At 38.6% G+C, this 14,464-nt stretch overlaps 1 protein-coding gene across 11 annotated transcripts in view; it reads right to left on the minus strand.

The window, feature by feature from the left end:
- Positions 1-14,464, minus strand: part of TPX2 (TPX2 microtubule nucleation factor) — a 73,315-nt gene that overhangs the window by 24,464 nt on the left and 34,387 nt on the right. For all 11 annotated transcript variants that reach the window (XM_072631634.1, XM_072631636.1, XM_072631638.1 and 8 more), the window contains 4 exons: positions 13,500-13,619; positions 13,136-13,251; positions 12,254-12,405; positions 10,787-10,958 (listed from right to left, as the gene is read on the minus strand). In XM_072631634.1, the coding sequence (XP_072487735.1) occupies positions 10,787-10,958; positions 12,254-12,405; positions 13,136-13,251; positions 13,500-13,619 (560 nt within the window). The remainder of the gene's footprint in view (positions 1-10,786; positions 10,959-12,253; positions 12,406-13,135; positions 13,252-13,499; positions 13,620-14,464) is intronic.

Consider the following 14,464-nt stretch of genomic DNA (forward strand, 5'->3'; position numbering starts at 1 on the left):
ACTTTACAAACCTTAAAGCGGTACATAAATATTGGACTGTTGTTGTTATTATCGCCCCTTTTAACAGTGAAGAACAGTGAGAAGAAAAACATCTACTTGAAGTAAGACTCAACTCAGCCATTTTGAATTTACTAATTGTATATATATGAGCAAGTTATTAACCCCTTTGCTTCTTAGTTTCTTCAGCAATAATGTGATTGCATTGGACAAGATGACCTTTAAGTTCCCTTCTTGTTTTAAAGCTATGATTCTAGGATCACATATAAATGAAAATTGGAAGAAAAAAATACAGAAAGAAAAATGAAACCAATTGTCATCTATTCTGTAACAAATTATTCTCATCACTACTGACAGTGGACAATTCAATCTTAATAATATATAAGAAACTATATGGAACTAAAGATGATAAAGATAGGAAGAATAGCTAAATCAGATCAAGTATACTCAGAAAAAAAAAACATGCTGAAAGGTAAACAGTTTTGAGGCACTGATTTTCAAGACACCTAGAAGATCCTAAATGAATGAGTGGGGAAATCAAGGACAATCTGATTTATCCAAAAAAAGGCTAACTAATCAGTAACTACTAAGTTACAAGCCTATTTTCTAATCTCTATAAAATCTTCATGAGAAGAGTCAATACATGCATTTTAAGAAATTTAAATTTAAGGATATTTTAAAGAAAATGTCAGAAGGGAATAATAAGGCACTGATGAATGATTTTCTATGGCAGAGTCAAAGCTCCAGTCACACTAGCGTGTGTATATATGTACGTATATGTCTACATATAACAAAAGATCCATTGTGTTTTACTAAGAGTACTTGACTCTAGAGAACAATACAGCATTAAAGGGTCTTCTCCAATGCATAAGCCACTTTTATATGTTAATAAATAACAATTATCTTCTATTATCAATATCAAGGATGTAAAAAAAAAAAAGAGAAATATCCTCAACAAACCTATTTACCCTTTTTATATTAGATCTCCAGGTACCATTATCCTTCCAGTCACCTGGCATCACCTAGGGAACAACTAGGTATCATCTTCAACTCCTCACTATTTCTCATCCCTCAGATACAATCTGTTGACAAGGCCTCTCAGTTTCACCTTCATAACATCTCACATATGTTCCCTTCTTTCCCAACACTGCCATCAGTGTAGAACAAGCCCTCCTCACCTCACATCTGGACTACTGCAGCAGGGTGCTATTGGGTCTGCCTACCTCAAGTCTCTCCTCACTCCAATCCATCTTTCATTCAGCTGCCAAAGTAATTTTCCTAAAGTGTAGGTCTGATTTTCTCTCTCTCTCTCACACACACACACACACACACACACACACACACACATTCTCTCTCAATAAACTCCAGTTACTCCCTATCACCTCCAGTATCAAATAGGAAATCTGGGCTAGGGGGGCGGAGCCAAGATGGCGGAGTGAAAGCAACGACTCACCTAAGCTCCTGGAAAAACTCCTCTGGATATCTCTGAAAGGAGAATCTGACCAGACTTTGGAGGTGTAGAATCCAGTGGGTGACAGACTTTGACAGATTCGGAGCCCAGGTTAGACTGGAAGGTCCACGAGAAGGATCTGTTCTGCGGGGGTAAGCCCCCAGCGCACAGTGCAGCGCGGTCAGCGCAGCAGGGCGGAAGGGACCTGAGAAGCCTAAGAGTGGCGGGCAAAACCAGCGGAGCAGGAGACAAACCAAACTGAGCCGGTGAGAGCCGCTGAGCGCCAGACATCAGCGCAGCAGCCCTTGAAACCTTCAGCCTAAAGACTAAACTTCGGTAAGTCAACTACTTGAACTTCCAGGAGCTAGGATGGCAGAGTGATCAGTAAATGCTCTCTCCTCCCCCCTGATGACCGTGAAAAAACCATAAAATTCTTCCCCAGATAAATTCTGGATCAGCGTGAACAGCAGAAGGGGGCAAATTGTCTCATAACACCAGAGGCTAGAAAAATAGCAAAGGGGGATACTTCCTACTGTGGTGGAGGCGATCTGGAAGGACAGACGACCCAGGGCAGAGAAAATTCGCACTGAGAACCAGGCAAGCCTCAGAGATGGGAGACAAGCCCCAGGAGGGGCGGGAACACCCATTAGCTTCTAGGCATGCCCCAGCCCTCCAGGGGAAAAGGGAAGACAATAGGGAAGCTGGGATCACCATCCCCTGACCTTGCCTTTGCCTCAGGTCAGCTGAGGAGATCTCCTGAGACCAGACCACCCCTCCCACACACCTAACAAGCTAACCCCAGGGTTGATCTGGGAAACAACAACAACAAAAAAAGCCTGCTTTTAGCCTAGACACACATCAGCTCAATTTAAAAGATCTGTATCTTCTGACTGAAAGAACCAGAAGCTACAACACTCAGCCAACATCATGAATCGGAAAAAGCACACAAAAAGTGAAAAAACCATAGAATCTTTCTATGGGGATAAGGACCAAAACACAAACACCAAAGAGGTCAGAGCTGAGACTGTACTTCCATCTGAAACCTCAGATGGGACTATGAATTTCTCGCAAGCACAACTAGATTACATCTGAAGGAGGATATAAAAGAAAAACTGGCCAATGATTTTAAAACTATAAAAAAAGAATTCACTGATGAGAACATCACTCTGAAAAGGAAAACTGAACAAATGGAAAAGGAAGTTCAAAAATTAACTGGAGAGAATAATTCCCTAAAAGGAAGAGTTAATCAAACGGAAAAGGAAACCCAAAACCTAATTGGGAAAACTGATCAGATGGAAAAGGAAACCCAAAACCTAACTGGGAAAATTGGTCGAATGGAAAAAGAACTACAAAAATTAAATGGAGAAAATAGCTCCTTAAAGGGAAAAATTGGTCAGATGGAAAAGGAGATGCAAAAGCTAACTGAAGAAAACAACACGATGAAGATTAGAATTGGGCAAGTAGAAACTAATGACTCAATGAGGCAACAAGAATCAGTCAAACAAAATCTAAAGAATGAAAAGACAGAAGAAAATGTAAAATATTTAATTGGAAGAACAACTGACCTGGAAAATAGATCCAGGAGAGAAAATTTAAGAATTATTGGTCTGCCAGAAACCCATGATGAAGAAAAGAGTCTGGACAATATCTTCCAGGAAATCATCAAGGAAAACTGCCCAGAAGTACTAGACTCAGAGGGCAAAATAGTCATCGAAAGAATCCACCGTTCCCCTCCCGAAAGGGATCCCAAACTCAAAACCCCAAGAAATATAGTTGCCAAATTCCAGAGCTATCAAGTGAAGGAGAAAATACTACAAGCAGCCAGAAAGAAACAATTCAAATATCAAGGACACACAGTCAGGATCACACAGGACCTTGCAGCTTCTACATTAAAAGATCGAAAGAATTGGAACCCAATATTCCGTAAGGCAAAGGAGTTGGGACTTCAACCAAGGATCAACTACCCAGCAAAGTTCAGCATAACATTTCAGGCAAGGAGAAAGTCATTCAACAAAATAAGGGATTTCCAGAGCTTCCTGACCAAAACACCAGAACTCAATAGACAATTTGAGCTTCAAATGCAGGTCTCCAGAGAATCATAAAAAGGTAAACAGAGGGGAAAAAACAAAAATAAAAACTTGCTATTCAATTAGGGCAAACTGTTTACCTCCCTATAAGGGAAGATGATACCTGTTAATCTTGAGAATTGTGCAGCTATTATGATAAAAGGGATATATGTAGAGGGAACGGGCATAAAGTAAATGATGTCATGTCAAAAATATGATTTAAGTATGAGAAGGGATTGTAATAGGAGGTATGAAAAGGGGGAAGCAGAAAATGGCAAATTATATCACAGGAAGAAGTACAAAACTATAGTAGAGGAAAGGAGGGGAGGGAGATGAGCATTGTTTGAGAGGTACTCTCATATGATTTGTTCAAAGGAGGGAACAATAATCTTAAGTAGATAATCCTAAGTAGCTCTATAGGTAGTAGGAGGGGAAGGGGGAAGAAAGGGAAGGGTGGCTAAAAGGGAGGAAAGAAGCAATAAGAGTAAAGGGGAGTAAAAGGGAGGGGGGCTAAAAGAAGGAGAGGAAGGCTGCAGGAGGAGGGGGAGAAAAGTGAATACTATTGAGGAGGGGAAGGGAGACGGGAGAGCTAAAAGCACAAATGGTGGGAAAGAGGTTGGAGGGAAATACACAGATTGTAATCATAACTGTGAATGTGAATGGAATGAACTCTCCCATAAAATGGAGACGGATAGCAGAATGGATTAAAAGCCATAATCCAACAATATGCTGCTTACAAGAAACACATTTGAAACGGGGGGATACACATAGGATAAAGGTCAAAGGATGGAGCAGAATATATTGTGCTTCAGCTCATGTAAGAAAGGCAGGAGTAGCAATCCTAATCTCAGACAAAGCAAAAGCAGAAATAGATCTAATCAAAAGGGATAAGGATGGAAACTATATCCTGCTAAAAGGCACCATAGACAATGAAGCAATATCATTACTAAACATGTATGCTCCAAGTGGTATAGCATCCAGATTCTTAGAGGAGAGGTTGGGGGAGTTGAAGGAAGAAATTGATAGCAAAACTATACTAGTGGGGGACCTCAACCTCCCCCTCTCTGAACTCGATAAATCTAACCTCAAAATAAACAAGAAAGAGGTTAAGGAGGTAAATAAAACTCTGGATAAGGAGAAAATTAAATGGGAATAGAAAGGAATATACCTTTTTCTCAGCGGTACATGGAACATTTACAAAAATTGACCATGTACTAGGACATAAAAATCTCACAATCCAGTGCAGAAAGGTAGAGATAATCAATGCATCCTTTTCAGATCATAATGCATTAAAAATTACATGTAATAAAAGGCCATGGAAAGAGAAACCAAAAATCAATTGGAAACTAAATAATCTAATTCTAAAGAAGGGTTGGGTTAAAGAAGAAATCACAGAAACAATCAACAATTTCATTCAAGAGAATGACAATAGTGAGACAACATACCAAAACTTATGGGATACTGCAAAAGCAGTTATTAGGGGAAGTTTTATATCTTTGAATGCTTACATAAATAAAATAGAGAAAGAGGAGATCAATGACTTAGGCATGCAGTTGAAAAAGCTAGAAAAAGAACAAATTGAAAATCCCCAAGTAAATACCAAATTAGAAATACTGAAAACCAAAGGAGAGATTAATAAAATTGAAATTAAGAAAACTATTGAATTAATAAATAAAACCAATAGTTGGTTTTATGAAAAAACTAATAAAATTGATAAACCTTTGGTCAATCTGATTAAAAAAAGGAAAGAAGAAAACCAAATTACTAATATTAAAAATGAAAGGGGTGAACTCACCTCCAATGAGGAGGAAATTAAAACAATAATTAGAAACTACTTTGCCCAACTTTATGCCCACAAATTCGATAATCTAAACGAGATGGATGAATATTTTAAAAAATACAAATTGCCCAGATTAACAGAAGAGGAAGTTGAATACTTAAACAACCCCATCTCAGAAAAAGAAATTGAACAAGCCATCAATGAACTCCCTAGGAAAAAATCTCCAGGGCCAGATGGATTCACAAGTGAATTCTATCAAACATTTAAAAAACAGTTAATTCCAATACTACATACACTATTTTTGAAAATTGGGGACGAAGGAGTCCTCCCAAATTCTTTCTATGATACAAATATGGTTTTGATACCCAAACCAAGAAGAGACAAAACAGAGAAAGAAAATTATAGACCAATTTCCCTAATGAATATAGATGCAAAAATTTTAAATAAGATTTTAGCAAAACGAATACAGCATCTTATCACGAGATTAATACATTATGATCAGGTAGGATTCATACCAGGACTACAGGGCTGGTTCAATATTAGGAAAACTATTAGCATTATCGATCATATCAACAACAAAGCTAACAAAAACCACATGATTATCTCAATAGATGCAGAAAAAGCTTTTGACAAAATACAACACCCATTCCTACTAAAAACACTGGAGAACGTAGGAATAAAGGGAACTTTCCATAAAATAATAAGCAGTATCTATCTAAAACCTTCAGCAAGCATTATATGCAATGGGGATAAGCTAGATGCATTCCCAATAAGATCAGGGGTGAAACAAGGTTGTCCATTATCACCACTATTATTCAATATGGTACTAGAAATGTTAGCTGTAGCAATTAGACAAGATAAAGATATTCAAGGAATAAGAATAGCCAAAGAAGAAACTAAGTTATCACTCTTTGCAGATGATATGATGATTTACCTAGAGAATCCCAGAGATTCAAGTAAAAAATTACTTGAATTAATAAACAACTTTGGCAAAGTTGCAGGTTACAAAATAAACCCACACAAATCTTCTGCGTTCCTATATATTAGCAACAAAGTCCAACAGCAAGAGATAGAAAGAGAAATCCCATTTAAAGCTAGGGTAGACAGTATAAAATACTTAGGAGTCTACCTGCCAAAACAAACCCAGGGATTATATGAACACAATTACAAGACACTTTTTGCACAAATAAAGTCAGATTTAAGTAAGTGGAAAAACATTAGTTGCTCATGGGTAGGCCGGGCTAATATAATAAAAATGACAATTCTACCCAAATTAATATACTTATTTAGTGCCATGCCAATTAAACTATCAGACAATTACTTTCTAGAGCTGGACAAAATAATATCAAAATTCATTTGGAAAAACAAAAGGTCCAGAATATCAAAGGGACTAATGAAAAGAAATGCTTGGGAAGGTGGCCTAGCACTACCAGACCTCAAACTGTACTATAAAGCAGCAATTATCAAAACCACTTGGTATTGGCTAAGAAACAGAGAGGTAGACAAGTGGAATAGACTTGGCACTCAAGATGCAGTAGGCAAGGAATATAGCAACCTTCTGTTTGATAAACCCAAGGACCCCAGCTTCTGGGATAAGAACTCATTGTTTGACAAAAATTGCTGGGAAAACTGGATAACAGTGTGGTGGAAATTAGGCATAGACCCATACCTGACACCGTACACAAGAATAAAGTCCAAATGGGTACATGATTTAGGTATAAAGATTGATACCATGAATAAACTGGAAAAGCAAGGAATAGTGTATTTATCAGATCTATGGAGAAGGGAAGAATTCTTTACTAAAGGATAGAAAGCATTACGAAATGCAAAATGGATAATTTTGATTACATTAAACTGAGAAGTTTTTGCACAACCAAACCCAATGCAACCAAAATCCGGAGGGATGTAGTAAATTGGGAAAGAATTTTTACAGCTAAGCTCGGGGATAAAGGCCTCATTTCAAGAATATATAGAGAACTGGCCCAAATGTATAATCATACAAGTCATTCCCCAATTGATAAATGGTCAAAGGATATGAACAGGCAATTTTCAGAGGAAGAAATTAAAGCTATCTATAATCATATGAAAAAATGCTCTAAATCACTATTGGTTAGAGAGATGCAAATCAAAACAACTCTGAGGTACCACATCACACCTATAAGATTGGCAAACATGACAGAACAAGAAAATGATAAATGCTGGAGAGGATGTGGGAGAGTTGGAACACTAATTCATTGTTGGTGGAGCTGCAAGCGCATCCAACCATTCTGGAGAGCAATTTGGAACTATGCCCAAAGGGCTACAAAAATGTGCATACCCTTTGACCCAGCAATATCGCTACTAGGACTATATCCCCAAGAGATCATAAAAATGGGAAAGGGTCCCACATGTACAAAAATATTTATAGCAGCACTCTATGTAGTTGCCAAAAACTGGAAGTCAAGGGGATGTCCATCAATTGGGGAATGGCTGAATAAATTATGGTATATGAATGTAATGGAGTACTATTGTGCCATAAGAAATGATGAACAAGAAGACTTCAGAGAGGCCTGGAAGGACTTATATGACCTGATGCTGAGTGAAAGGAGCAGAACCAGGAGAACTTTGTGCACAGCAACAACCACAGTGTGTGAGAGTTTTTTCTGGTAGACTTGGATTTTTGTAATAATGCAAAAACTTCTTATAAAAAAAGAAAATCCCAAAGGTGGTTCTCAAGGCAAGATGCCTTCCACACTCAGAGAAAGAAATATGGAAGTCACTCACAAAATGTAGCAGATCATGTTTGTGTATGTGTATGTGTTTGTGTATCATGTTCTGATTTGTTATACGATTTCTTTCATTTATTTTAGTCTGACTACATAGCATGACTATAGTGAAAATATACTCAATAGGAAAGTATATGTAGAATCTATACAGAATTGTATGCAGTCGCGGGGAGGGAGGGGGGTAGTGGGGGGTAGGTGGGGGGGGATAAAATCTCAATTGTATGGCAGTGATTGTTAAACATTAAAAAATAAAAATAAAATTAAAAAAAAAAAAAAAAAAAGGAAATCTGGTGTTCAAATTTGATTCCTTCATATCCAAGTTCCCCCACTGGCTTTCCAGACTTCTAAGACCTTCCATACCTGAACATACTCTGCAGTCCTGTAACACTGGTCTGGCCTAATTCCCAGCCATTTTTACTGATTGTCCTCCATGCCAGGAAGGCTCTTCTTCAATCTCCTCCCCCAAATTTTCCTGGCTTCTTCCAAGTCCCAGATAAAACCCCTCCTTTTATGGGAAGTCTTTCTCAATCCCCCATAATTCCAGTGCCTTCTCCAATTTAGCTTGTATATATCTTGCTTTTATGTAACTATTCACATGTTTTCTCCCTGACTAAACTGTGAATTTCTTGAGAAACTGCCTTTCCTTGTATCCTCATCCCTTAGTAAAGTATCTGGAACATAACAGAAGCATAATAATTGTTTACTGATTATCGTGATATGGTAATTCCACATACCTATTTGTAGATAGGTCCAGGACATCACACAAAGTTGTCATTTTGATCCCAGACTACTCACGTGTGATGTTTAAGAATTTACACAAGAGTTAAATGGATGAAGATGTCCTCATTGTCTAGACTAAGATATGAAGTTGGACAGAGCCCAATGAATTAGTCCATCTGAATGTGAATCTTGGACAGGCACCGTAAATGAATAATGAGCTAGGCCCAGAAATGAATGGGAAGAGGGTCAGCTGAATTACACTTGGGAATTTATAATGCACTTTCAACAATCCTTAATTGCTCCATGACACAAAACTCTCTTTTTAACACTGATTTCTCTTCCAGCAATGTCATATACAAACAATTCAGATGGCAGACAGACAGCAGCAAACACACAGGTGTGTGGGAAGAGCACCAGAGGTCTCAAATCAACCTTCCTAGTGCTGGATGGGGACAGGCAGTGGTCTCTCCACAAGCCCATTCTTCTACTTTCTTCTACTTTCACTGTGGAGTGCTAAGCTGAGGGGCAGAAGCAGAGCAAGAGAGCATAGTACTGTACAGTAAAGCTATCACAGGTTTTTTTTTTCAGAATGTGGATTTCTTTCAGAATTGATTATGTAAAGCCGAATTTGTGTAATGTGAATTTACATAAAGTGAAGAACTGTCTAACACTATTCTTTAAAGAATTAAAGTGAAGAGTGATTCCGAGAACAACAGCAAGGCTAACAGTGGGCTGTTGGCAATGATGCTTTACATGTAAGAAGTAGAATAAAAGGGATGGGGTAAGGAAACAGAGAGGCAATATGTTTCAGTGGATTAATAACAGCAGATTTACACTCCAGATGAGCTGGACTTGAATCTCATCTCTGATACTTATGGCAGGGTGACCACAGGTAGCCACTGAATTCACCAAGCCCCAGCTTCCATAGGAGGGAGACACTATTACCTGTAGGCCAATCTCATGGGGCTGTTGTGAAACTTCAAGGAGTTCTGCGTAAAGTGTCTGTAAAACTTAAAGTACTACATGAATCTCAGTTATTTTTAATCTATGACTAGGAAAGGAGTTAAACTTTTAAAATAGTGAGAGAAAGGTAAAAGTCTAAGGACTACAATGACACTCATGGAACGCTTTGATAACACCCATGCCAGAGGATCCGATAGGAGTTATGGGAAGACGCAACAAGAAACTCACAGGCCCACAAAATGCAGGTGGGTTGCCAAGCATCCCTTTCTAATGAATACCCACACTGCTAAGGTCAGAGATGCACTGAAGTTTACAATCAAACCATACAAGTCTCTCCTTGTCTGTGTTACTCAATGGTGCTATAAAGTCTATATGTTATCTATACAAAAAAGTACAATGAGATTCTAGGACTCAAGATCCCACATTAACTTATTTAGCCAAACTGTTAGCTCTCTAAGTCATACATTAAGAAACCGAATTGATTATTGCCTGAGTTTCTTCATTCTTCTTGGTCAATGTTACAATGAGGTGGAGATGGGGGAATGACCAGGATAAAAAGAGGAAGTATCAATGGTGGAGACTAGAGACTTGGTACATGAATGAGAGCTGGTTCTGAAGTCACAAGACCTTCAACTGAACTTATATGGACCAGACACATTCCACTTCATCAATCAGGGATAAATACTTGCACTACCCACTCATAAAATGATTGTAATAAACATGCTCTTTAAGCCTTAAAGCATTATAGAAGTTTGACTTAATATTATGAACAAATGAACTTGTTATGGAAGAAGAGGTAGAAACCATTCTGCACCACCAGTCCTCCCCAAACCACAAGTTTATAGATGTGTCACAGACTCAAGAAGTCAGAAAGACCTTGTGCTATATGTCTTGTTGCTACGTGTACAAAGTGGCAGGCTTTTTTTTTTTAGATCTGTATTGTTGGTTCCTTATGAAGTCAGATAGATGCTTCAGATATGAACAACAAAGGAAAATTCTCAATTAAAAGTGTTTCACCCAATTTTAGAGGCAGGGGAACACTTACCCTCATCATCTTTCTTGCTCCTCAGGTGGTACCTACTGGGTGTTCGTTTATGGAAAGCCTCAATTTGTTGTGCAAGAGGGACATAAGTAGAGGTTGTTTCTTCAAAAGGTCTTTTCTTTCCTTTGGACAAATTGAAGGGTTTGGCTATGGTAGGTCCTTTGCCTACTCGGGCCTGCGGACAGGGAAGATGTATGCAAAATGACAAATCTCTTTTGAGAACTTTTCCACAAAAACAATAGCAATGGTCTTTCAGTGTTTGAAAAGCATTTTTTAAAAAAGATTTCTGTGATTGCTGCAGCCTTAACCCCTGACCTGGCACTATAAGACCTACGCTCAAAAATAAGATTAGCACAAACCCTAAAGCCCTATCCTCATAGCAATACTGTGAGGTAGCCACAGCAAACAAAATTATCTTCATTTTATGGCAAAGGAACAAGTCCAAATAAGTTTAAGTGATTTTCATAAGGTAATGTGGCTAGCATCAAAGCTAGGGGCTCAACTGTAGCTGTTCTGACTCTAATTCTGGAGCTCTTAGGTAAGATATATTCAGAGAAAAGAAAATGAGGTCAATCACTTTACACACTCTATCAGTATCTACAGAGAGAGAGAAATCCTAACCACATTTATTACAGCCTCTGCATGACCCTCTCTTTTCCTTTCCCAAGAATGCTGTTCCTTTTGTGGGAAAAAATAATTGAGTCCTCAGGCTAACTGGACTCAAGTTTCAGCTCTGACATTCACTAACATATGGCTTTGGACTCATTTTCCTTACATGTAAAATGAACATAAAGTCCATTTGTTCTACTTAGATCATGAGACTGTTATAGAGGCTCTCATGAGATAAATGATGCAAACTACTACATAAGGCAACTGATTTAAGATTCACTTACTCCATAGAACTTATTTCTAATTAACTATATCTGGTCTGGATGTACTCAAGGTCTTCATTCTATCCTGTAATTGTTAAGTTAGTTTACATGGATTTAATATGTTCTTGGATTATCATATTATTACTAATATCCCACATTTTATAGCACTCTGAGGTTTATAAAGCACTTTTCTCACAGCAAACCTGTTCATGAGTAAAGTGATAAAAGGATAATTTCCATTTTATAGATGAGGAAACTGAAGTCTAGAGAAAAGTGATTTAAGATAGGTCATCGGAGTCCAGCCTCAGGTGGGTCTCTGCCCCATTCTTACTAAAATCATTATCCTCCCTCCATCTGACCAATGCTTTGTACCAAGGATGCTCAAGTCACCCAGTAGTAATCCTGATCGATCAAAGGGTACATAGTGCTCGGCAAAATTTCAAATTATTTTCCAGAATGGCTGGCCATAGTGTTAAACCTACATATCTCTACCTTTACTCCTAGAAATCCCCTGCGATAATCAATAATCACTAGAATAATGATCCAATGTCCCTTTGAATACATTAGTAACTGGGGCTCACCTTGCCCATCGCCTTACCGGAGAAGGAGGATGTTTTCGAAGTTCAGATGTAAAATTCACCTCCTTGTATTCTTCCTGGCTCTTTGGGTGCTGTTTGATCCTATCATCTGTGTGGAAGTGGAAGTCGATGGACTTGGTTACTTGGCTGACAGGTTTCTTCAGAGGCTGCCCTGGGTGGATTACACAAAAAAAGCAAACCTAAACGTTGGAAAGGTAACTACCATAAGCAGAGAATATTGGTCAACCAACACACAACTTGCTGACCCAGAGAAACAACGTGCCACTGGCACTCTGAGGTTGGACTCAGCTTTGTGGACAGTGTCTTTGTGGATACTGCCAAAGGACAGAAAAAAATACCTTCTTTAATCCTCCCAAACCCGCCTTATTCTTGAAAAAGCATCAGATTTCCATTACCAGGTAACACTACTGGTAATTGTTCCAGGAACTAGCTTCACTCCTCTTCTCATCTAGACCACAGCTCCTAACAAATCCTCAGGAAGATCAGTGTAGATGGCAAATCGTTGTACTACAATTAGCAATACAACACACTTAGTCTCAGTATTTTAATAATCATATCTTACTTATACAGACTCAGGGGTGGGCAACTGCAGCCTCAAGGCCACACATGGCCTTTTTTGGTTCTTGGATGCAGCTTTTTGACTGAGTCCAAGTTTTATAGAACAAATCCTTTTATTAAGGGGATCTGTTCTGTGAAGTTTGGATTTAGACAAAGGGCTGCACCTGAGGACCTAGAAGGCTACATGTGGCCTTGAGGCCATAGGTTCCCCACCCCTTCTTTATATACCATAGGAAGCCTTTATTATAAAAATCTCCATCCATACTAGGGGAATACTGAACAGAAGCAATCATAAATGAGATTGAAGCAGAGCTGATCTATACCTGCTAGGGCTATTTTCAAGGACTCTTCATTCTTCCTACGCATCTCTACCACCTCCTGCTGCATCTTGAGTCTCTTCTCCAATTCTTGTTCCTCTGTACTTTTCAGAACCTTCTTCCTGAAGGGTAAATCAAGCTAGTCAGAAATGAAGATGGACTGAGAGAGGACAAAGGATGGTAACATTCAAATGATCCAAAAGGGACATTTCTAAAATCCTGAAACATGAATCCAGATACATTTTCATTAAGGTCACCATAACTAGGTCAAGGCTCATTGGGAAATTATCAAGTCACCAACTGCTTATACTGCTAAAGGAATCCATGAACCTGATATACAGCTCAAATACTAGCAAGGGAAGATCCTTACTTTATGGGTGGCGTGGAAGACACAGCTGCTCTGCCTGCAGGTCGTCCCAAGGAAGGCTCAGTCTTCTGAGCACCATTTTTGGAAGCACTATCTTCCATGGGCTTACTTTTGCCCTCATTGCTAGAGTTTAAAAGGATAAAAGCAGACAATGTATTCAATATTCCCAGAGCAATGCATAACATCAGTGAAAGCATACTCAAAAATAAACGATCATTTTATTAAGTACCTCCGAACATAAGTCATAATGTTGGTATTGGAAAAGAACCTATATAAGACACACAGAAAACAAATCAAACGCAACCCTGGGAGAGGAAGGGGGGAACACAAGCAAGCCCTGAGGGAGAGGAGGAAAATCCTCATGTAAAAGGGGAAGTTTGAAATGAGTCCTGAAGAAAACTAGGGATTCCAAGAGATACAGGTAAGGAGGCAGAGGACCCTGAGGAAGATGTGAGTCAGACACTGGTGTGGAGGTTGTGTGAGTAGACAGAAGAGGAGAAAAGGCAGACACTCTAGGGAGGTAAACAGGCAATGAGGTCTGGTAAATGACCACATGGGCTGTGTGTAGGAGACTAAAGAGTGAAGAATGGCACCAAATTGGGTTTTTCTCATGGTTTCTCCCATTTGTTTTAATTCTTCTATATAAGAATGTATGTATAGAACCCATATAAGATTATATGCCGTCTCAGGGAGGGAGGAGAGAAAATTTAAAATTTATAGAAGTGATTGTTGAAAACTGAAAACAAATAAATAAAATGTACAAATAAAAAATAAAAAAGTAAAAAAAAAGAATCTGGGAGACTGGAGGGATGATAATGCTTTCCATGGAAGAGAGGTTCAGGAGAGGGAGAGGTTTGAGGAGGAAAGATGAACTCTGTTTAGGACACGTCAAATTTGGAATGCTTGTAGAACCATCTAGTAGTTGGAAATATACAATAGGCAGTTGATAATGTGAAATCATAACTCAG

Source organism: Notamacropus eugenii, chromosome 1 (genome assembly GCF_028372415.1).
Source record: "Notamacropus eugenii isolate mMacEug1 chromosome 1, mMacEug1.pri_v2, whole genome shotgun sequence".
NCBI classification, from domain to species: domain Eukaryota; kingdom Metazoa; phylum Chordata; class Mammalia; order Diprotodontia; family Macropodidae; genus Notamacropus; species Notamacropus eugenii.